Source organism: Emys orbicularis, chromosome 16 (assembly GCF_028017835.1).
Source record: "Emys orbicularis isolate rEmyOrb1 chromosome 16, rEmyOrb1.hap1, whole genome shotgun sequence".
Classification (NCBI taxonomy): domain Eukaryota; kingdom Metazoa; phylum Chordata; order Testudines; family Emydidae; genus Emys; species Emys orbicularis.
This window is the reverse complement of record NC_088698.1, coordinates 21881607-21907184: the sequence shown is the minus strand read 5'-3', so window position 1 is coordinate 21907184 and position 25578 is coordinate 21881607. Positions and strand designations below refer to the sequence as shown.

At 40.5% G+C, this 25578-nt stretch overlaps 2 protein-coding genes across 5 annotated transcripts in view; one reads left to right on the top strand and one right to left on the bottom strand.

The window, feature by feature from the left end:
* PIWIL1 (piwi like RNA-mediated gene silencing 1) overlaps positions 1-18957 on the top strand; it is a 50159-nt gene extending 31202 nt beyond the window's left edge. The window contains exons 15-20 of the mRNA XM_065417672.1: positions 358-461; positions 2380-2450; positions 3628-3781; positions 4506-4631; positions 16499-16646; positions 18841-18957. Of these exons, the coding sequence (XP_065273744.1) occupies positions 358-461; positions 2380-2450; positions 3628-3781; positions 4506-4631; positions 16499-16646; positions 18841-18957 (720 nt within the window). The remainder of the gene's footprint in view (positions 1-357; positions 462-2379; positions 2451-3627; positions 3782-4505; positions 4632-16498; positions 16647-18840) is intronic.
* A 5343-nt stretch (positions 18958-24300) lies between these two features.
* Positions 24301-25578, bottom strand: part of RIMBP2 (RIMS binding protein 2) — a 100862-nt gene continuing 99584 nt past the window's right edge. For all 4 annotated transcript variants that reach the window (XM_065417738.1, XM_065417739.1, XM_065417741.1 and 1 more), the window contains one exon: positions 24301-24489. In XM_065417738.1, the coding sequence (XP_065273810.1) occupies positions 24301-24489 (189 nt within the window). The remainder of the gene's footprint in view (positions 24490-25578) is intronic.

The following is a 25578-nucleotide window of genomic DNA, read 5'->3' as shown; positions in this document are numbered from 1 at the left end:
CCAAAAAGAAAATGCCAACATGGGTAAACTTAACTCATAGGATACATGAGGAAATAAGCAGCTGATAGAACTTTTAATTGAGGATGCAATTGGAGGCAATGAATAGTTCAGTTGTAAAATGTAGGCTTCTGGCTGTCAGCTCAGATACTTTCAGTAGGCACTCCATAAAAACATAGTCATTTTAAAAAATAAAAATAAACATTTTGGAAGTAAACAGTATCCTGAACAGTGAAAAAGCTGTGATTTATTTTTGAAGTTGGTGCTTTGTGTATAATACTTTAGTGCAGATATGATAAATGTTTGCTTTTGGCATGTTGTTGCACTTTTTGTAATATACTGTGCACTATTTTCTTAAAGTTGAAACAAGTTATGATTGTGGGAATTGACTGTTATCATGACACTACAGCTGGGCGGCGATCAATTGGAGGATTTGTTGCTAGCCTGAATCAGGGAATGACACGGTAAGATACTTTTTAGCATTCAGTATAAACTGAAAGAACTTGACAGATCTGTAATCTTGAAGAAGAAGCCTAATGTGATGAGCAGCCATTTTAAAAGTAACCTTGTCTATGCTGGGTTAACTTCATACTATATGTTTTCATGAACACTGTGTAGGCAAAAGCTCCTGATTAGCTTACTATTAAGTAGCTGTGCATTATTTTCCAGACTTTTCAGGAATAAGGGAATAAGCTGACTGACCAAGAGAGAGAATTCCCTAATTCTCCGATTCACTGCTGTGTAAATATTACTTTTAAAAAAGCATATAACACTGCCTTGAGTTCAGGGACATGTATGTTGTTTGCCTCACCTGTTCTCTGCCTACTGCATTTTATTCTAAATGTAAATAACTCTGTCAGTAGTTCTCACACTTGATGGGGTCCCCTTTATTTGTGTCTGTAGTAGTTTACACCGCTCTCAAGTTAGATATACTACTGCCCAGCTCTGAAGGCATCACTGCGCCATCAGCAGCATAGAAGGGAGATAATGTGAAAAGTGATATTTGTCAATATCACTTTTCACAGCAGACTTAGCGTCCCATGGCCACCCTTACTTCTGTGCTGCTGCTGGCACCATGGGGGTGACAGCCAGAGTCCCGCCGGCCTCCCAGTGAGAGATTGGGGGGGAGAAGGGGGAAGAGCCTGGGTAGTGGGGCTCTTGCACAGCCCTTCTGCACAAGCCCCAGCCCCCTGGGGCTGACAGCAAGAGCTCTTATAATAATAATTATTAATAATTAATTAAAAAAAAAAAAACAGCTCATGCCTCTCTTGCCACATTCCTATGCCTCCCTTGGGAGGGCCGCCCCATAATTTGAGAACCGCTGCTCTGTGGTAGAATCTATTATCTGATTTATTCGGTTGCATGATAGATAAGTTGACCAGTCTGTTTGCATACAATACAATGAGGATCAAAGAGGACAGCTTTTGAATACGGGAAATGGAAAGACAGCCCATTACCATTAGAGAATCTCTTCAAATTACCACTGTTGGTGGGGGGAACAGAAGGTTTAAAGCTTGTGCTTCGGTGCTGTGAACTCCTGAAGCACTTAAAAGCAGTGTATGTTGGGCGTGCATGTATGTCCTCTTGTGAATCCAGATGTTCAGTGCAAGGCTGTAAAAAGGACTGGCAGCCAATGCCATTTTATCTTAATGTTTACTTTTATCCGTTAGACTCTCATCAAGGCCAGCATTCCACAAGGAATACATAATTCTCTTCATATAATCTGGTCTGTAGCTCACCAAAGAAGTCCTTCTTCTTCTTCTTTTTTTTTTTTTTTAAATTGTGATGCATCTGAGTATCCTATATGATCCAATCAATTGCTGGTCTTCCTTGAAAGTCGGGAAGGTGAAGCAAGATAGTGCACTCATTGTCATATCTCTGGTCTAAGTTAAACAGACTGATAGACTAAAGAATACTCTATTATTTTTCTCCAGGAGGTGGTAGCTTCTAGTTGGTCTCCCAGCAGTGGAGACTGTTCTTAACATAGAAAGGAAGGCTTATCTGTAACAAGCAGTCTCAAATTACTTTACCTCTGCAGATCTATAATTTAAAATTCTCTTTCCTGCTTCTCAGGGAGTCGTTAGCTATTTTGAATATCTAAAATAACTGAGGGCGACTGGGCCGTGGTCCCTTTATGTAGCCTCACATTCAATTTGAATCTGTAAGAGGAACCGTAAGTTGGGCCCAAGGCATATGTCTGCTCCAAGTGTCTTCGTGGAGACAATGTACATGTATGGTACTCAAATTCAAGTTAGTGTGATTATTCACATTTTGCCTGTTGACTCTATAGGACATACTTGCCAAAATTAATTGTTCGTTACAATCTAAATCAATTTAGAAACTTAATAGGTTACTTTGCTTTTCTTGATTTTCTCTGAACAGGTGGTTCTCTCGCTGTGTCTTCCAAGATCGTGGACAAGAACTTGTGGATGGACTCAAGGTCTGCTTGCAAGGTAACGTTTTCTTCCTTCAACAGATAAGGCAGTTGTTCCTTCTCAGAGCAGGCTTCTGTGTTACATTGAGTAAAACATCAAATTACATTGAGTAAAAATAGATTGGAAGTTTATATATAATTATCACTGACAATGATCAAATTGTTTATGTAGCTTCTCCTAATTTGCATGGTCCTAACTGATATTTTAATTGTTATATGTAGTATTGTTGTAGCCAGGTTGGTCCCAATAGATAGATATAGATATAAGAGAGAGAGAAGGTGGGTGAGGTAATATCTCTTATTGGACCAACTTCTGTTGATATGAGAGAGACAAGTTTTTGATCTTATACAGATTTCTTCTTCAGAGAAGAAGTTGGTCCAATAAAAGACATTCCCTCACCTACATTGTCATTTTAATTGTCTATCAACTGCATGCATCCCTCTTTAAATACTTCTTTGATAAACCTGATTTTAAATGTATCAATGTTTAATTCTGCTTGAGGTAAACCGGTTTCTAATGCATTTTCCAGGCACATCACTGTTAAAGAAACTTGTCCTGCAGATTATTTTTGGGAGTCTGATTACATGCAGAGTTTGGTTGAACAGTATTGCAAAATCTTCATTGTCCCCACAGTTCTTTTCAGATTGAATATTACAAACAGCAAAGTCTACCACAATGGACTAGAATGGACTAAGAAGCTTTTCTAACATTTTACTGTGATTGGAACTTTAAGTGATTTTTAAGCGCTTTTAGTAATATATTGGTCCACAGGCAAACAAGGTTTTTTGGTTGGGTGGATGGGTGATTAAAACCCATCCACTAGTCTGTACAGTTGCTGCCAACCTGGTCTGGAATCAACAGGGACTTAAGGTATATCTGCACTACAGTGGCACACCTGTGGCATTGCAGCTATGCTGCTGTAATACTTGATACAGCAATAGAAGGGGTTTTTCTGTTGTAGTAAATCCACCCCCTTGAGAGGCAATAGTTAGGATGATGGAAGAATTGTCCCATCAGCCTGGTAATGTGTACACTGGGGCTTAGATCAATTTACTAACGTTTCTCAGGGGAGTGGATTTTTCAAGGCTGCACAATTTATTGCCATTCATTGAGTAATATAGATCCATTCTGAATTTTAACTTCTGAAAGACATTCCCATTATAGTTGCATAACTTTTAATTTGCTTTTCTTAAAGCTGCTTTAAGATCCTGGTTCAGCTGCAATAATCATATGCCGTCTCGCGTTATCGTGTATCGTGATGGTGTAGGAGATGGTCAGCTAAAAACCTTGGTTAACTATGAAGTACCCCAGTTTTTGGATTGCTTGAAATCTGTTGGTAAAGATTACAAGTAAGTCTCTTATGATGCATGCAGTGATGCAATGAAAGGCTGTAGTGATATAAAACGTGCACAGTCATGCTTCAGAAAAAGCAATAAGACTGCTAAAAGATATTGCATACCTCTTCTTTACAGTAGTGTGCACTTGCATCAGATCATCTAGTAAGTGACACAAACAGCTTCTTTCCTGCTCATTGAGTTTTTATTATATTGGGTATTCTTTTACAAAGAGCATACCTAATGTTGATGTGATGTAACTGGATAATTCCATAAGGATATTGTTACTCCTTTTGACACTTGTGATGTTACGTCCTCGATGTACATATAAATTATGATTTTTCCCTTTGAACTATCCGGTCACACCTCATCATGACCACATGAATTCTAGGTTAATCATCCTTTATTTGCATTCTCATGGTCCTCCATCTTCAGTAGTTTGGGAATAGCCTTAAATTAGCTCCAAAATCTGTCAATGCTGGTACAACCGAGTATTGTGCAAAAGTTAATTAGGTACCATGGTAATAAATTATGTTGAAATACCTGTTTAGGAGCAATATATTAAGTGAAGGCTTAAAGTACTAAAACCTGCATATTCTAGTTTATTTAGAAGTCTGGTTTCTAATGGATCAATAAAGATGTAGTTCCCAAAATTTATTTTAAAGAACTTTAATGGGAAATTTCTTTAAATTGAAGTTTCAAAAAATTGCTCTTATGTTGCTCATATAATCTTTTCTAGCCCAAGACTTACAGTAATAGTGGTGAAGAAACGAGTGAATACTAGGTTCTTTGCACAGGCTCGTGGAAGACTTCAGAATCCACCCCCTGGCACAGTTATTGATGTAGAGGTTACCCGGCCAGAATGGTAAGTAATGCTTTTAGGAAGATAATAGCTCTTTGATGGCAGGAATCAGTTGGTTGGCTTGCATCCTGCTACCAAAAATGGAATCTGATGCTCACTCAAAAGAAACGAGTAGGCCAAATTGGATGTACTGTTAACATGACTGTAAAAATGGCATTGCTAGCTGGCAAATTTATGTAAATAATCTTTCATACTTTCTCAGTCTGCAAGTTCTTGCTGCCCACCACTGAAAATCCAACCTGGAATATGAAAGTCAGTGTACTTCCTGTCTCTTGCCTTTTCTCCCAGTAATAACCAAATCCTGAATGTAGAATATTTGTGTTGGTGTATGAGCCATAAAATAATCCTGCTCACACTCTCCCAGTATCTCAATTAATTCTTCACTGCTAACAGTAATGAATTTTAAGTAAAACACTGAGTACATACAGTGAGCAAATCTGAGTAATAACTAGAGATGTAACATTTCTGAAAACTTAGAAGGCAAGGAAAAAAAGAGGTTTTTTTCCTGTGCTTATGGGGGGGACAAATCAAAATATTTGCGATAGTTACTTATCAAAACTAAACTTTCATTCTTTAAGAATGAGAAATATATTATGTATAGTTTAGCTAGCACATAGAAAGTACTGCTATGTATATTTATAAAAGCATAAATTTTCACATGCTGCAGAAATTGGAGTATTCTGAAGCAGACCAGAAGCTAAGAGGAGTCAGAGGTTGTGTTGTCCAAAGGCCTTGCCACTATGTTGTGTGACAGATTCCCAGATTACACTCTTGGACAAAATACCTCAATGGATTCTGTTTTCTATAACATTTGAAAGTACTTTTCCATCGTCTAGTTCGAAGTGTGTTGCTTGTTAATAATCCAGTCAAATATTGTAACAGTGCTAGCATCACTAACATAGTACTACCGTTGAATCTTGGCTCTAAGAGGTTTGCAGCAACATTCTTTCTATCTACCAATTAAGTCCTTCACTTGTACTTCTTCCTGACTTGTGAGTGGAGAGACACTTAAAATCAACTGTTTTTGAGCAACTGTCTTGGCTGTAAGTTGAGGAATGTCTGACAAAAGTGCTTGGTCTGATTCAGATACCGTGATTGCAGAAACGATTGGCTGTAGAGTCTTCAGAGTTCTGCAGGTGAACCTAGAAATTATCCTCAAGTACAGTGTAATGTACATTTTAACTACTTTAAGATCTTCGGTTATCACTGTTCCTTGAAGAGCTCTTCTTTGTTTTAATAAACTTTCAGATGACATCTCTAGTTCCCCATCTTGTTTTGCTAGAAATTTTACCATTTTATTCTTACCATGCTTTCCTTGCTTCGTCAAATATGCTACAATATGCATAGTTTTCACATACTTTAGAACTTCCTTTTGCTGTTTCGTGGATCTTTTTGAGTGTTCCACTTCATGAAATCATTAAGAAGTGGATTTAGGCCACGAGAAACACCTCCTACTCCAGTAATATATGGATATTTGTTATGATGTCCCATGCTGCTTTCATATTGTTGGCATTGTCAGTCAGATCAAATACTTTCCCACTTACAATTTTCTCAGTGCCGCACATATTTCACTAATAATATACTCTGCAGCATGTCTGTTTTCATGCTCTCCCTTCCTCCCCCCCAAAAAAAAACAAAACAAACCAACAACCTGGTTGAGGTGTTATCACAAAGTTTGATTCCTTCCCCCAGTTCATTTGTCTGCCAGGCGAAGTGCTCCATTGATATTTTGTTCTTGTACAGTTTGTATTACACAGTCCTATTCTAACTGTAGAAGAGGCTTGTTCAAAGAACATCTGCTGGTTAACAGGTATGATTGCTTTAGTAGTTTAAATGCTGCCTGCCAATAACTGTTTTCAGTTACTGATAATGGCGTACCAAATGCATATATCGCTCTTGCCAGAGCTTGGTCAAATTTTTATTTATTATCAGGTTTCATCTTGTCTATAAATGAAGTCATTATTGGGAGTCTTTTGGATATAGTTGGTTGAGATGAGATGTTTTCCTTATAATTGATTGAAGAGTTGAACTTGTATAGCACTTCCAGATGGTGATGTTGCAAAAGCAGGAGGACTTCTGGATTGAGAACATTTTGTTGCAAGTACAACCACTCTGTCACTTCCCTCACGCTCTTCTTCTTGATGTTCATTTCCACTCATGACGAATTTTTTTAATGTCTGCAGGACATTTCATACATGCAAAGCTGTTTTTGGTCGTCCTGGTAATATTTGGAAATGCATAGTTCCATTGGCAGTGTTTTCAAAATACGGATTCTTTCAAGTTTGAATAAATTGGTGTGGAAACTATTCCTTCCATATGTTAGAAGACGGTCACACTATTTTTGCTGAGGGAGGAGGAAAAAAAATAAGAGCTCCTCCATACCGGTTACAGTTGGTTCCTGCTGTGGATCTAGGGGGACTCAGAGGAGGATCTACCCCTGCCCTCAAGATTCTCCTCCAGTGCCCTGCAGGTGCACACCTCTTGCTATCTGCCCCATGACTATGGCTGCCAGGCAGGCAGCCGACTGTTTATTTCTCTGCAGGACTGATGTCTCTGGCATGAGTGGGCTGCTCACCAGGGCCAGTCAGGAGCAGCTTTAGGGTAGCAGCTGCTTCCATTTCCAGAACAGAGGTCATCAGAGGTTGGCAGGAAGCAATCCACAAGAAAGGGCCCTGTACTCTCTCCTGTTATCTAGTAAAGATGGCAGTGCACTCCACTGAATGGGGGCTGTAATATGCCCCAGGGCTTACATCAGTGTGTATATATGGTATATAGTCCTACTAATATATAGGACTTGTAATTGCCTAATGCTATAGGATTTGAAATAAAGTATTTCAAATGAAATACTTATGGGGGGGGGGGGGGGCTCTGAAAGTTTCCTTTTTTTCTGGACCCTCACATCTTTAGTAATAACTAGCAATTGTAGAGCACTTTTCATTCATAGACTTCCAAGAGCATGTGTATAGAAGAGGAATCTGAAATATAAGAGAAATGAATTCTCTAGAGTTACATGGGAAGTCAGTTGCAGAGCTGGAAATATGCAGCTAGTTTCCTGACTCCAGTGTCTTGGGATGATGGTATGAGAAATAACAATTTTTACACTTGTCTACACTAAAATGTTAGGTCAACTCAGCTACGTCACTCAGTAGATTAGGCCTAACCTCTGGCGTAGATAGTTCTATGTCAACAGAAAAATTCTTCCGACAACCTAGCTACCACCTCTCGGGGAGGTGAATTATGCTACTCTGACAGGAGAGTCCCTCCCATCAGGATAGGTCGTGTCTACACTGAAGCTCTTACTGCATTTCAAGTGTAGACAAACCCATAGTAGATTGTTACAAAACCTAATTTTAAATCTTTAACTGATTGCATGTAAAGTTGCAGGAAAACGTACAGATTTTGTTGGGGTGTGTAGGGAGTAGTGGTCTACCGCCAACAAAATAATTGGATATGAGGATAGAGGTTGTGATGGAATGCTGTGTTGGAGGAAATGGAAGAAGAGAAAAGGGGGTAATTTAACGATTCTAACAAAGGTGAGGACTTGGTTGGTGTGTTTTTTTTTTTTTTTTTTTTTTAATTGTCAGTGTTTGGTGGCATCTTATACCCATATTACACAGAAAACTATGTTAAAAGAACATAACTAAGGTTGCAAAGTCAAGCACTCAAATTAAGAAATGACAGAATTAAGGTTTCCTGTGTAACCTTAATTCAGCCCCCTTGTGCATGTGTGTTATGGTACAATCCTTAATTATATATTTTTTTCCCACAAGACTCCTGCTCCTTTTAGTGTACACTTTATGAACAGCTGTTTAATATTTTGTTTTCCTCTTACTGTTCAGTGGGTGGTCCCATGCCTTATGAAGACAGAATTATTCATTCCCTGATGGGTTTTTCTGTGCGAAATGCTTACAAATGTTAGTTTATTTTCACACATCTCCAGTGAGATATGTGGTTATCATCCCCTTTTTACAGACTGGGAACTGGGGCACAGCAAGATTAAGGTCAAAAGTATCCACTGACTGTGGGTGCCCAATTTGAGACACCTAGGATATGATTTTTTTTTTCCAGAGTACTTAGCATTATATAGCACTTTATATGTTCCAAGTACAGCTCCCCCTGACATTAATGGCACTTGTCTAAGGGTCGCAAGTTGGGCACTGAGGAAATGAGGCACACAATTAGTAATCAGCTTTAAAAAGTTTGGTTTAAGCAACTTGCCTAGCTGGTAATGGAGTATCAGAAGCATATATCTCTCTTGCGAGAGCTTGGTCAATTTTTTTGTTGATATTCAGTTGATATTATTCATCTTGTCTATAAATGAAGTCATTGTTGCGAGTTTGCTACAGCAGCCTAGTATCAAAAAAGGAACTCTGTGTGGCAAAGGCAGAGATGAAATCCAGTTGATATTATTCATCTCCAACTCCGCATTCAACTCCTTTATCGATGAGATGATTCTTTACCTTCCTGTAGTCTTCTGCATCATTCACTACACACCATCTATTTTCTGCAATAAGTCCTACAGGTAGTCTCCTTTACTATATAACCATGAGCACTGAATGAGGCTGAGGTCCTGTGGGGGAATGGGGAGGAAGTGTGAATTAGGTTGCCAGGCAATCTTAATCCTGGCATTTCGTAATGTTTGAGTGCTTGGTTTTGCAGCATGAATAATGTGTTAACATGATTTTTGTGCGTGTAATTAGGTTTTTAAAGCAAACAGAAAATAAATTCCATCATGTGGCAGCATATTGACACTCAGGTCTTAAGCAGGGATGGAATCTTTAGATTCTTCTTTGAGTAGTGTCCCTGAGGGAGCTCCATTGTAGGTGTGTCTGCGTTGCGGTGTCCCTGAACAGAGATGATTTTTTTATAGCAGTGTCTGTTTGGCCCGCACATGTTCTCCCTGTCTCGTGCTCTGCCTTGAGGCTATCTAACGCTGTGCGGGTGAAGCAGCCTCAGTTCCTTTTCAACCACCTTGGCTTGAGACAGAGCGATTAGCAGTCTGACTTCGTTCATAGTTTTGGCTAGAATCAATACATTTTTCCCCATTTTAAAAAAAAAAAATGTATATTTTCTTAATTTTTCTTTTCTCCCTGCTCTTGTTGAAAAGTTTCCATCCCCTTGTTTCTGGCAGAACAGCCCCCCAACGGGGGCTATGCCCAGCTCTCACGCTTCAAACGTTGCCTCTCCTGTAGAGAGGCAATAGCAATCAGTGACCGTCACTCACGCTGCATTCGATATCTAGGAGCGGCTCACAGTCTGCAAAAGTGCACCTTTTTGTCAGAAAGTGAAAGCCAGAACCAGGAAGAGCTGTGAGTTAAAACTTGAAACTCTCCATCATAAACGGTTTTAGTCCTGCCTCCGATCTGGTCCTGGAACCCCACCTGAGCAACGGTCACCCCTGAGACCATCAACTTCCATAGGGGGAGAGCCTAAGAGGAAATCTTCCAATTCCCCTCAAAGGCTTCTAAGAAGAGGGCTACAATTCCCCAAACAGTACTCTCGTCTGGTCAAAGAACATCTCCAACAAGATCAGTTAACTTGTCAGCGGTGGCACTGCAGCACAGTTACCCATAAGGCTCACTGTTCTGGGGGTACAGGTACCGCCATCAAGCCTAAGGACTCGAGGGGCACTGGCTTAGAAACGTTGGCACCGTCTGCTATAGATAAAAGCCAAGACCGTACTGCCTCTGCAAAATCAGCATAAATCTATGGTACCAAGCACCTGCAAGGAGTCCTTGCACAAGACGCCTTACCTGACTCCCTCGGTACTGACTGGTCAACAACAACAATCCCTAGTGGTACCAAGCACCACCATGATACTGCAGGAGTTTTGCTTCTCTAGAGACTATCTGCTTATCAAGACACCAGAGTCGCTGCTGCTTGGTACAGGCACCCTGGTACCGACTATGTCTCAATCCCCAGGATCACCGTTGGCGCTGGCAGAAGTGCTGACTTTCTAATGCAGGGGTCCCCAACGTGGTGCCTGCGGGCACCACGGTGCCCGCCTGGGCGTCTAAGTGAGCCCACGTACTGGCCAGAGGACGAGCATCTGCCGAAATGCCACCGACAAGCAGCGTCATCCAGAGGCGTCGCTGCCTCTGGATGATGCCGCTTGTTGGCGGCATTTCGGCGGCGACGCCTATTGATGTTGCCGCTTGTCGGCGGCATTTCGGCGGATGCTTGTCCGCCGCCACGGTCCTCTGTGCCTCGTCGTCTGGCGCCCGCCAGACAAAAAAGGCTGGGGACCACTGTTCTAATGTGCTGGGGTGTGTGTGCTCGACCCCCACCCCGGCTCTGCCCCAGGACCCACCCCCACTTTACCCCTTCCCACAAACCTCTGCCCTGCTCCATCCCCACCTGCCTCTTCCCTCCCCCGAGCTCACCCCACCATCACTCCTTCCCCTCCCCAGCACCTTCTGCACACCGTGGAGCAGCTGATCTGCAGCGGGAAGGAGGTGTTGGGAGGGAGGGGGCAGATGCTGATTGGCAGGGCTGCCGGCAGGTGCTTAGCACCCACCATTTTTTCCCCCCATGGGTGCTCCAGGAATCGGAATTGGCACCTATGGGTGCCGGGACACTCACCTCCAGTCTCCCTATTGGCGCCACCTTTCTCCAATGAGGAGTCTGACCGTGAGCAGGACAACAGTCCCTCTCCAGCCTCACGCCACAGCCCACCAGTACACCAATCAGGGCCTTCTGAACTACAGCCAAGTTCCAGACTACCTAGTATGGACACCCATGGGTGCCACCACCAATGCCCTTTGTTCTACCTCAGTGGCCATACTGGGACCCCTGGACAACCTACAGAACTCATCCTTCCAGGACCTTTAGTGTCTCCTATAGGGAGTTGACAAGGCGATCTCCCTCAGAATTCGTTTCCAAAACCTCAAAAGGAGACTTTTCAGAAGCAGGAGACCAGACTAGTGAAGGAGGTTACCCTATCAGCAAATATATCCTCATCAAATGAAGCTGTGATTTTTTTTCCCCCCCCATCACCATCAATGGTGGATGATTTCTAAACTTTATTCAGGACCTCACTAAGAGAGTTGCTGATGCACTACAGATTCCCCTTGAATAGGTAAAAGGTGCATCACAAATTATTACATAAACTGTAGGTGACCTTCTCTCCAAAAATTGCCCTCCCAGTCAACGGATCACTTAGATCCTGCCAAGGTCATTTGGCAAACACCATATAAAAGGGAAGATAAGAAATACTAGTCCTCCAAGCATGTGGACTTCCTTTTTTCCGCACCCATGCCTGAACTCCATTGTTATAGACGCTGTAAAGTCACATGAAAGACCGTATCGTGCTAAATCTACCCCCTACGACAAGGACTGGAAGAGGCTTGACTTATTTGGTAGGAAAGCATACTCCTCAGCAACCCTGCAGTTAAGGATTGCAAACTGCCAGCCCTAATGGCAAAGTACGATCACACCAATTATGGGAAACTTAATGCCTTTATTGGCCACTTGCCAGATGAACAAAGAGCAATTTCAAGCCATCATCAGTGAGAGCCAGCTGATAGCGAGGACAGAGTTACAGACTGCCCAGCAAATGCAGTGGCCCACTCAGTGTTGATGGCAGTGGTGATGAGATGGTCATCATGATTATACCTTTCGGGCCTGCTGAAGGAAGTGAAGACAAAAGTTGAGGACCTCCCATTGCAGGGCCCCAAGGTTTTCACTCTATACCTTTTTAAAGGACTTGAGACACATTGCACTCACTAGGAATCTACACTCCGTCACAGAAAAGAAAATTAATACACAGCCATTCTACAGACCCCACCCGCCCCAGTTCCCTCCACCCCAGTGATACTACAGACCACAAGGTAAGAGACCAGAGACCCAGAAACGAAGACCATCCGCCCCCAACCTTCAACATTACAGCCCTCAAACTCAAAACACTAGTTTTGATGCCTTGGTCAAGGCCCCGAGTGACCGTTCCCTCCAACAACCGCTGCAGCATACAAATCTTACACAGCCCTTTAGATGCCGCCTTGTTCTTTTCCAACAGAATTAGGAAAACAACTTAGGAGATATGGGTCTTGGAGATCATTTCCAAGGCTTACTCTATTCTCTTCAGGGATCTTTCTCACAAGAGATTGTGATGTCAGGAATTAGATCACCTATTAAGCCTAGGGGCTATAGAACTGGTTTCTGATAAAATCAAGGGAACAGGTTTCTATTCCAATTATTTCCTGATCTTCCCCCCCCCCCCCAAGAAGAAAGGGGGGTGGAGACTCATTCTGGATCTCAGAGCACTAAACAGATACATAAAGGCCCAAAAATTCAGGCTGATTACACTAGCAGCAATTATTCCATCTCTAGACCAGGGAGATTTGTTCTGAGCCCTTGACCTACAAGTGCCTATTTCCACATATCCATTCCACCATCCCACAGGAGAATCCTCAGATTTTCCTTCGGTCAGGACCATTACCAATACAGAGTGCTTTCATTTAGCCTATCATCCACACCCAGAGTATTTTCCAAAGTTCTATTTGCGGTAGCGGCTCATCTGTGCAAATTGGGAATCATGTTTTACCTGTACCTGGACGATAGCCTTATATCAAGGCTTTTTCCTTCGACACCCTCAGAGCCACTCAAAAGACTATGGAGGTGTTTGAGCAGCTAGGCCTGCAACTGAATACCCAGAAATCAACCTTGACTCTGGTATAATGCTTGCCCTTTATAGGGGCTTACCTCAATGGGGTGAAGGCCAGAGCCTTCCTCCCTCCTGCTACACAGATTCGACACCCTGACTGCCTTAATAGAGACAGTTCAGGTCAGCCGCCAAACATCTGCCAAAAGTTGCCTTCAGCTGCTCGGGCATATGGTGGCATGCATGTTTGTGATATCTCACACAAGACTACACATAAGATGCCTGCAAGCATGGCTCAGCTCTGTATTCACACCAAACAGATGGTTTAAACAAGTTACTGCCAGTGCCCCCCATTGTCAAAATTTCCCTCAAATGGTGGAAAGATCCAAGGAATGCTTGTGCAGGGATTCCATTAATGTAGCTGCGCGCACCCCCACCCCCCAAATTGATACTGACAGCATTTCTAGTGGGCTGTGGAGCTCACCTGGCCAATCATAAGATTCAGGGCAAATGGTCTTCAACAGATTCAACACTACATATTAATCTCCTGGAACTGAGGGCAATCAGGAATGCTTGTGTACATTTCCTATCATTAATCAAAGAGACACATACAGAAATCGTGACAGACAACAGGGTGTGCATGTTTTACATAAATGGCCAAGGGGAATGTGACATCACAATCCCTATAGGCAGAAGCAATACAATTATGGAGTTGGTGCATTCACCAAAACATTCACATAGCAGCAGCGTACCTACTGGGACCCAGGAATATAACAGTGGACACTCTTGTCACACATTCTCACAGGATCACGAATGGAAAGTGGCCCCAAGCGTGCTCCACAACATCTTCTGTTGTTGGGGGGGGACCCCAGACATAGATCTGTTTGCTACTGACGGTGACAAGAAATGCATCTGGTACTGCTCCAGAGCCAGACTGGGAAGACAGTCATTGGGGGGATGCTTTCTTTCAATGGAGCAAAGAGCTACTTTATGCCTTCCTTCTGTTTCCACTCATGGCAAATGTCCCTCTCAAAATAATGAGAGAGAGCGAGTGAGCAAAAGTCGTACTTAGTGCTCTCACGTGGCTGAGATAAATGTGGTACCTGTACCTGACACAGCACGGTGCTCACCAATTACTCTTCAGTCCCTTCCTCATCTCCTCTCTCAGGATACCTGGCAGATCCATCATCCTGACTTACAGGTTCTCCGACTCAAGGCTTGTCTCCTTGATGGTTCCAACACACAGAGAATTCCTACTCTGAGGAGGTGAAAGAAGTATTATATAGTAGAAAACCAACGACGCGTCATACTTGCATTGAAAAGTGGAAAAGACTCCACATCTGGTGTACTTCGAAACAAATAACCCCGACATCTTCCCTCCCATTAATACTAAATTACATCAGACACTTCAAAAAGATGGGACTATTTTTCAGCTTGTTAAAGGTGCACTTTGTGGCCATAAGTCTTCCACCAGCAGATAGACGGATATTCAGTATTTGCACACCCGACAACGAAGAGGTTCCTCAAAGGTATGAGTAACCTTGACCAACAAATCAGATATTCTTCACCAACATGGGACCTTAATTTAGTCCTCAGGAGCCTAACCTTTTGAATCCATGGCCACATGCTCCCTTGTGCATGTGTTCATGAAGACCACTTTCCTAGTAGCCATCACCTCAGTGTGAAGAATAGGAGAAAAAGTGGCTCTAATGGCACACCCTCCCTTCACTATTTTCTTTAAGGACAAAGTCACACTGAGACCACACCCAAGTCCTCCCCGAAGTAGCCTCATCTTTCCATATCAATCAGTGTATTCATCTTCCAACCTTCGTCCCAAAGTCTCTGTTTATTGTGGTGAGGCAATACTGCAGATGGTGGATGTCAGGAGAGCCTTGGCATTCTACTTGGACAGGACAAAGAAATTTAGGAAATCCCCTAAGCTGTTCTTCTCAATTGCAGACAGAGCCAATGACTGCAATATCATCTCAAAGTCTCTTAAACTGGGTTTTGAACTGCATTAACCAGTGCTATCATGCCTATAATCTGCAACCTCCATCTGGTACACACTCCATACGTGCTTGCTGACAGCAGAGAAATGGTGAGGCTCAGGGATCTTGGATTCATTCCAGGCACTGGAGAAGAGGTCTAGCAGTCTTACTCCTTGTGCTCGGTCCTGTCCCTCACAAGTTTGACTCCTTGTTTGTTCCTGTCAGACCTGTCTCTCTCCTCACCCCCTGCTTCTTGTCCCAGTCTCCTTGCATGGCCAGTCTTAGTCTCCCCCCTAGATTCCCAGTCTCCTTTCCTGGTCTCCAAGCCCATCTCCGTACCCAGCCAGTCCCGGATCCCACTCCAGCCCTTTGCCTGAGCGGTCTCCCTTACCCCAACCTGTACTCCTCATGGTTTTTCCTCCAGTTCCCCTCTCCCCGTGCTCCCTAGGCTCCTTGTCTCATTCTACTCCCTTCACCAGTCCATCTGTTACCTGTCTGTGTTTGAACTGGGTAACTTCCTCCTCAATGTTGCCAGGGTCCAGCGTGGTGGAATTGAGACCAGAGGCAAGACGGTCTCCCTGCTCTAAGTTCTGGTGTCTGGACTCAGACCTTGTATAGGCTGCAGCCACTAAGAGTAGCACTTGTCGGGAAAGTCCTGCTTAGCTCTAGGCTTGAATATGCCCAGTGTGGACAGAATCTCTTCTGAGGTTTTAGCTGTTAAACTCTGTCTCTATTCAGCAAGTGCAAACTGCAATTTTTCAGACTCAGGTTATCCAATTTTGAGTGGAGTCTCACATGGATGGCAAAAAGCATATCCTGATACAAAGGCCACCGCCTACCAGATTTCAAGTCCCAGCTCCAGAGCCTGGAGTTGCTATAGCATTTGAAAGAAAAGAGCTCAAGAATTTAATATGGTCAAAACAACACATTTTCCCCTAACCTCATTATTGGAAGCAGCTGAACCATTTTGGCTGAAATTTTGTAAAACTTCACCTTGAACGGTTGAAGTTTGACAAAGTTATAAGTAACTGGAAAGAGGGTCTTTTACCTGAGGGTATCAGGCAACCTTAATAGACTGTTACTTGCAGAGCCTATAATGTTGTATATAAAACTTGCTTGTTTTTCTCACTTTCCTGTTGTGCTTACCATGCTGTAGTTCTACAGAGGCAAATAGTCTTTTTTAAAAATGTCTGGTAAATTGATTTAAAGGCAAACTTTATATTTTGTGTGAAGGGCTTGGATTTGAGTACAACTTCTGGTTTGTATTTTTTCTTCAATTACAGGTATGATTTTTTTATTGTGAGTCAGGCTGTGAGAAGTGGTAGTGTTTCACCAACCCACTACAATGTAATCTATGACAACAGTGCATTGAAACCAGATCATATGCAACGTTTAACTTACAAGCTCTGCCACATGTACTATAACTGGCCAGTAAGTATCTGCTTCTGCATGCATAAGTGCAAAACACAAAAATTGATGCTTTTTTCCTGTTCAGGGGTGATATTCTGAGTATATCATGTAAATAGCTCTTATTGTGGGGTTAAGGCTGCGAATCTTTCGGAGGGGGAAACGATGAATAAAAAACTGCATACTGAATATGCATAGGAGTTTTTGCTTCCAGATCAATGACCTGGGTATTATTTGGCCTTAAGCGTAAAGAGCTCATGCACCCATAAAGATTTAAAGTGATTTAAGCTGCCTTGCTCAGCTGCTGCCTCCTAGCCTAAACATTCTAGTCCTTACAGACTGTACATGATCCCATAGTCTCTCATTGGAAAAATGTTTAACTCTGTGCTCCAGAGAACTTAAATATTACTGGATTATTCTTACTAATCTGTAGAATGTCAGACTTTTTTGGGGTGTAGGAGGGGTGCTGGGAAGGGACAGTAGTGCAATCTCGTCTCCTCGGATTGCCTTAGGACATCTTTCCCCATATTTGGCTGGCTGGTTGGTCTTGCTGGGATAAGGACTCTGGATCACTTCTGAGAACTTATTAGAGCTGTAGGCATAGTATTCATAAATACTACACTAGATCTTCCATGCCATGTTCAGATACCAGTGCAGGACTTACAAAATCAGACCTTTGCCTCCAGCAGTGTGCACCTGTTTCCTTTTTCTTCGTGTGAGCTTTGAAATACAGTGGGAAACTAAGTGAAAGAAAAACCTAATTCATTTAAGATTGTACAGTTAAAACCAAGCTTGGGAACTGCAGAAATTAAGGGTCATGTGATAGTGCAAACTCAGCCATGGTAGAGTAGTTTTCTTTTGTTAACTTGCACTTTACATGTATCAGTTTATAATCTGAAAAGTGACTCAGGGTTCTGCTCTCTGGTTTCGGAGACCTGATGGGGTTTTGCTTCCCATCTTTAAACTCCCAAGCTTTTTTCAAATCCTTCATTTTAGACATATTGCCCCTAAGTGGGACCTACATTCTCTGTTCCGGAGTCTGAACTCTTAATGAAAAATGTCACTACATCTTTTTGCAGTGAAAATAGCATTTAGTTCCCATACCCCCAGCTTTTTGTTAGCTAGGTAAATCTCCAAAACAGCTCCTGAGTCCGACCCTGCACCTTGCCAATATGTCCATTGCCAATACACTAAGGGTTTTTGGCTACTATACTTTTTTCTGTTGGCTGAAGCTGTGCATAGGGTGACCAGATGTTCCGATTTTATAGGGACAGTCCAGATTTTTGGGTCTTTCTCTTAAATTGGCTCCTGTTACCCTCCACCTCCTCTCCTGATTTTTCACACTTGCTGTCTGGTCACCCTAGCTGTGCACTACACTAACTTGATAACAGATGGGCAAGACTCCTCTCTGCCAGTGAAGTTCCACTTTACACCATGGTATTTCCACAATCTGGGCTGAGAAGGCTGAGGCCTTCACAGTAGAAATCTGTAAGGCAACTTCCATGAACCTTGCATCACTATTCAGTTATCTGCTACGGTTGATATGGGTAGCACAGAAAAACTTAGCTCTTAAAGCTGCTTATTCAATAAAATTGCCATCTCTTATGGGTCTGCTCACTGCCTTCGTTCTCTGGAAACTTGTACAGTATGGGTGATGGAACGGCAAGGGGAAATTACATTCTGGTAATTCAGCTTGTTGAAGTTTGTCCCCCTCTTGCATCCTTCCCTTGTCTTGTATTATGAGAAGGAGTTGGTTTTAAAGCAAACAAGGGCTGGCCGATGGGGTCTTAAGCAGGGTGGGAGGAGGGACTCAACCAACTGAATCTACTGATGAGTAATTTTTTCCCCCAACTGTAACGGCACTTTTCAGTGCATTATGTAATTTAAAATATGCAGAATGTACAAGAATCTACGAATGTGTATGTATGCAATTTCTGACTTTTTGACTTGAACTGTACAACCTCAGTATTGAATTAATGTGACTTGCATTTATGAAATGCGTGGCAGGCAATCTGAAACAAGCACTTCTGTGTGGATCTTTTTACATATGCAAAATGTATATAACTATTTGTGTACACAATTTTATTTGTATTATACAATATATTTGACAATAAGGGAAAAACAAATGTCATAAATACAAACTTTGAATTTCAAATTTTTGTAAGTATTTAGCTTTTACTGAATGTGTTATTTGTTAAATGGCTTTCTTCTTCTGCAGGGTGTTATCAGAGTGCCTGCACCTTGCCAATATGCCCATAAACTGGCTTTTCTTGTGGGTCAGAGCATTCACAGAGAACCGAATCTGTCACTCTCAGACCGTTTATACTACCTTTGAGCTACAGAAGTGGATAAAGTGAAGTTTGTGGGACTTTCTGTGGTACTGGTTTTTCTTTTTCTTACTGAAGTTGTAGTTTTCTACAAAACTTTGATGCAAAAATAGTAAATGTGCATGGGGAAAATGTGTAACTTCGCACAAAGATCATGTCGTTTTTTTTCTACAATGAAAATAACAATTATAGCATAAAAAGGCAATTCTGAGTAAGTTCAGCTACCTTTTAAACTGACAAAGCAAAGTTAATATCTTCCTACAGCCTACTTGCTGATTTAAAAGCATTTTCTGTGTGTGGGGTTTTTTTTTTGTTTGTTTGTTTGTTTTAAAGGGAAACTACAGACATCACAGTTGCTCTTGTGGGGAATCTGTGCTTATGTGTACTTCATGATTGAATACACTAAACATAAATTGCACTAAGCTAAAGCAGACTTCTTTGGTTCCTGTATTAATTGTTGACTTCTTAAAGCTATATTGAAAAAGGGCAACCTGTTGACCCTTGAATTTTGCATGCCAGCTGCCTAAAGTATAGGCATTGTGCCCAGTGTTCTTGGTTATCAAGGCTCATTTTTGTGGTGATTCTTCCAGACCCTGTAAGCATGATGAAATGTCACTGTACTTGTCATTCTGATTTTCCTCTTGCATACACCAGTAAAGTTAAAATATTAAAAACTGCCCTATGCTAGTTTCTTGCCAGTCTTTGCAGCTGGAAAACACAGGCTTAACCAGTTACATCAAATCTTCAAACAGAGGTGCTCCAATGGACAGTGAAAATAAAGTAATGTTATTGGTTAGTCAGACAATAGACGTTAGAAACGAAAAATACATATTTGAAATGGACTGGATGAGCTGCAGGAGCACGACTGGTTCTCACTTGTTGGCCCAGTCTACTTTGAAGTCTCATTGATGAAGTCCCTTGGGGAACTGGTGGAACGGATAAAGTCAATGTTTTCCATCTGCATAGAGACAAAATATCCATGAAGATGTAGACAGGGCCCTCAAATGTTCCGTAATATTTAGCCCAATTATCCATTTCTTAATTTCTTCTCACTACTTCCAGTTACTCCTTTATGTGATCCGAAATAACTTCTAACTATTGCGGAAATAACTTCTGCAGCAGTTTCACTTTTTCATGCTCGTTGGCTAGCACTCTGGGTTGCTGTGCTAATACAATATGGACATATGAAAACTAGAAGACATTTCAAGTATTTCCATAACTAGCTTGAAATTTAAACTAAGTTGTATAAATTCTGACATGTGAAGTAAAGCACTGTAGCTTAGAACCACAAGAATCGTCCTTTTATTATTCTTTCAGGTTCTTCCTGTGTACTAAAATAAAGCATCACCAAGCAAAATCATAGTAACTTACTTATGTTGATGTCTTTTGGATTAGTTAGACTCTTTTATTAGAAAGGTACATTTGTTTAAATATAAGATCATTGTAGTAATTAGAACCAACTTAAATTGTGAAAGTTTTTTTCCTTTTTCTTGATAATAAATTTCAATAAAGTTTTGTTTAAAATATTGCATTTGTTTGCTCATATTACTTTTATATATAAATGTAGTTTAAACCGTACAACAAGCCAACCTTTTAGATGCCCTCCTGTGTGAAGGCCCCTTAGCATCTTCTAACATTTGTACAGCATCTATCCGTGCATATCCCCTTGTTTAAAGCACAGATTTGTTGCTTAAAATCTGGTGGTTTTGGAAAATGGCCTAAATTAAAATGACACCTTACCCATAATCTACTGTATTCAGTCATATCTGCTTGTTTTAGTAATAAAACAAGTTTTTACTGCAAGCCTTTCAGTGCCTATATAGATAAGTAAATTGGTGTATTCTAGACCTCATTTATGTATTAATCCAAGTTGAATTTTCAGGTCCGGGATGGGAGTGAGGAAGAGTGTTTGAAGAAATATTTAGACTGAGCAAATGCAGTTTGGTATATTGAGTATACATGATCTGGAAATCATTTTTAACATATTATTTGAATACCCACAATGCCAATTTTTAGAGTTGCTTTTGGAGTAGAATTCTGCTTGAGATCAGAATTTCATTGTATATATTACAACCAGTACTGGTGTAATGCAAAATTGCACTTTATTTGTATGCACCATTTGGAATTAAGAATGCTGTATTATCAAACTTCATTCTTCCAGTAACTGTTAAGGTTGAGTAGATATAATAATTTAAGAGTAAAGCCATTATAGACATTTTGTAATACTTGAGTTTTGAGATAAGTTACAAAATCCCCGTAATGGCTTTTACTTGTAACTCTAAGTTTAATGTATTTTTGGTCTGAAAACATCCTGGGTGCTTTATAAAAAAATTAATGGATGGACACTAACATTACATTTGATACAACTTAATCCCAACAAACAAGTTTACATCCAGCAAGCAGAAGTGGTCAGGGAAATGGAGTAAAGAGCACTCCTTTTGTGGGTGACACATAGCTAATAATGGGTATTCAAGAATGATGATGACCTGTTCAGGAGTTGTGATGAAATACAAAAAAGGGTGATGTTCCTAGTTACACCCATTAAATATTTTTGGGGGGAGGTAGGCATTTGTCTCTCCATAAACCTACAGCTATCTATAGGTAATTCTCCCGTACATTTTGCAATGGAAGTTGTTCTGATGATTGCAAATTGTAGATGGTCTTGGGTTGAGTGTCAGTAGAATTACCCATCCTTTGAGCCAAATCCCAGACACTGTTAAAGATTAACATTTTAGTTTAGAGCTTGGTCTGTGTATCTGAACTTCGACAGAGATTCACTCTTCCTAACTTGGTCTGTTGGCTTGTTAATGGTAAACAAATTAAAGCATCACGGTTTGAACTGCAAACTGAGAAATTTTAGAACCCAAGGGACCACTTAACTATCCACGTTACTTTAAATGTAGATTTCAGAGTAGCAGCCGTGTTAGTCTGTATCCGCAAAAATAACAGGAGTACTTGTGGCACCTTAGAGACTAATAAATTTGTTAGTCTCTAAGGTGCCACAAGTACTCCTGTTATTTTTAAATGTAGAGTAGCAATATGCATATTGAACTGAACGCTTCCACTGTTTAAGAATGCACTATGTAAATAGTACCAAAAAAGCAGAACTGTACATAATATTAAACAAAGTGTACAGGCACGGTCTACCCAGTTGTTCTGAACTTCAGGGAACTGGCTCTGGCATGAAAACACAGGAATTTGCTTCCCCAACAAACTCTACTGAGTAAGGTGTAGCTTTTTTTTACTGAGGTGGAAAGGCTGATATGAAATGGAGGGTCAGGGAGGAGTGTTCATCATTGAACAGTGTTAAGTGATAGAAATTATATATAAGCACAAATATCCTGTACCAGGATTTTTAGAGAGTCTAATCTTCAAGGGCAGTTAATACATGTTACAGCTATATTGTCACTGCAAGAAATCGGTCAACTAATCTGTCAGTGTATAATGCCTGCATCTGTAACTTTCACTCTATGGATCTGAAGAAGTGAGGTTTTTACCCACAAAAGCTTATGCCCAAATAAATCTGTTAGTGTTTAAGGTGCCACCAGACTCCTTGTTGTTTTTGTCAACTAACTGATTTTCTTTTTAATCAATTCAGTTTTGGACAGGAAGTTAGGGATAACTTAAATAGCTTGGTTTTATCATGGTTTTTAGTACAGGGCAAAAAGCTGCTACATGGAGTTTCCCTGTGCTTCATCTCATCTCTGAATTATCTCGTGGTGGTCACTATAGGTTCCTTTATGGAGCTTGACTCTTGAATGCTTAGGACCTTCTCTTCCAGATATCTGGAAGCAGCTAGTTAAAGAAGTTCTTTACCTGAAAATTATTCTCTGCATCTGCATTTCTGTACACTTGTCTGAATACCTTAACCGTGTTGGGATACAAAGCCTGCCATCAGCTAGTGTAACCTTTGATGTCATGCTCTTTTTTTTTTTTTTTAAAGTAGGGGAAGGCTAGCACAGTGATTATTTGAGGTAACAAACATACAGAACAAACAGCATTCTACAAAATATCAAATTTATTTATATAAAATATTTTACACATGAATAACTGTACACATGCACACGCCCACACAATACTTTACCACAAATTTAGGCCAGTAGTTTTCTTTAATTTCATAACTCTAGCACACAGTAGTATCTTACAGTAATTTACATTATAATTCTTTGAAGACACAATGGGGAAAGCTTTGATCGTTCATTTATAAACCTTCCATAAATTACAAAAGAAAGGCAGTCTGAAAAGTATGTATAAACAGTAAAAACAATTTACAAATGGACAAGAATTACAAAATAGTAACTGCCAATGTCTGCCAGCAAGATTGTTTTAATCAAGAAGCCAATATTAGAATTAGTGTTTTGAAAGATTTCTACTATAATGGTAGAGCCTTTGAACTAGCTACAGCTTGTGTGTATAACATACACCTCTTTCATTGCTGCACCTAGTACATGCATTTTATCTTGATTCTGACATCTATAACATGAAAAATGATTTTTAACTTAAAACTGCACTTCCACAAGAGAGAACACTTGGGGAGCAAAGATTATTGTTTTCTGGCTGTTTACTGAAACTTTCACACTAGTGCCAGGAGCTATAAAACAAGATTTTGAATTATTAACACTGTGCATTCTCTGGATAGTTTAGGTGCTACCTCAAGTTAGTATACTGAATGTTTGCTAAAGGAACTCATACAAATGTTTAAAAATGCATCCTGCACAACATTTTCAGCCTCCCAAAAATTACATCAGACATTAAATGGAGTCAGTAACACATTACTTGAGCTTAATCTACCATGTCTGTGAGGTTGAAAAGACATTTGAATACACAGTACATACAAAGTATACGCTGTATATTTAGACAGTACGAATCATTGTGTATTAATAAGGCAAAACATCAAGGCTGAGTAAACTAGGAGTTTCAAGACCATTTTTGTTTAAGATAAATGTTAGGCTAGTTTGGGGAGAGCATTTTTGAAGAGGGCTCAAATAAGATTTTACTGCTTCCCCTAAAGTTAAAGGAGAATAAAGGCAGAGATTTATCCAATAGAGTTAGAGGTGTGGAGGTGCCTTGAAACAAAAAGATGATATCCTTCTAGTCTTAATTCCCCAAAATCATTTTTGAAGAAAAACAGATATTGACAACATTGCTCTTTAGTAGCAACAAATCCACTTCTTTTTTTCTTGCTGTTTTGATCAAACAAGTCACATGATTCTCTGATGTTTAGAAAGGGTTAAAAATGCAAAGGTTCTGTAAAGATGTATTTTATAGTCATGAAAGCCCTAGTTTGAAGTTTTTGTTTTTAAAAAAAACCATAGCTTGGAAGCTTTACAAGTTGTCCAGAAGTAAATGAATCATTTCACTGCACCCAGCTTTTTCAGCAGTTTCTTGCCTTTGGAAAGCAGCCCCTTTTTCTTTTTCGAGGACATTTCCCTGCCTCTCCCGGGACTACCAGAACCCATAGATGACGTAGGTGACCCAGAATGGAGATGGACTGTGGGAGATGGTGCTCTCCTTGATGTACCTGTATTCTCAGGAGGAACCTATTAGGTATATTATTATAGTTTATTGAATGTTTGAAAGCACTCATCAAGAAAGTTGGTAACATAATTTTTGTCCCATTACCCACTTTAAAAAAAAAAAAAAAAAAGGGCTGGCTCAATTCTTCTTTCAATAGTTTTAAGTATGCCATAGGGAAATAGAGACAATACATAAATACAGCTTCCCACAACTAACATTGTGAGCAAAGGGATAGAGAGCAAAAAATACACACTTCAGTGGGTCCTCAAGTTGGTTACATTTTTTGAACAGAGCTGGAGCCTCTTATTTTGCCATCGTTTTGGCAAAAATCACAAATTTTGTCCTTCAGCACTCTTAAGAGTGCACGAATGAAGAGGGTCATTTATAGCTAGGGAATTATATTTATAAAATTAAACAGCAAAGTGGATTATATACTATAGATCCAGCTCTATACTCCAAACAGTTTCCGGAAGGAATTACTGTATGTGCAAACTCTATGATTATCACTTAAAATTTTGATGTCCTTTGAACGTGTTTTCTTAAAACAGGTTAGCATACTGTATATACGTATTTAAGAAGATGGCACACTGGTTGAAAGAAAGAAAGAAAAAAAAAAGCTAAAATGAACCTTAATTGCAATCAAAGAAAGCTTAAAGACCCTGATTGCTTGGTGTGTGCTGCAGCTATATGATTGCCAGGTGAAGATAAGCCCTTGTTGTACAATACTTAGAACATGACAGCATTCCTAAATATTTTAAACAAAGCTATTTTAATCATCAAAAAGCACTTGAATGAAACTACTATAACTATTTATATTCCTCCTATTGCAACTATTGTGCCCTGCTGACAAAATGTGGTACTGTATGTTGTAAGATGATACTGTGTAGTATAAACCATGCCTCAGGGATCCCTATTATCTTTAATTCCAGTTAAGACAACATTAATACATTAGCAGTTTGCTGTCTTATCGTGCAACAGTTATTAAGCAAAGGGACTTCAAGCCTACTTTGATTTTAAATCAAGGTCTAATTCTAATGAAAAACAACTTGGTAAAGCACCCCCAACGTACACCTGAAGATACCATATATTTAGTCTAATGCATTCATTGGGTG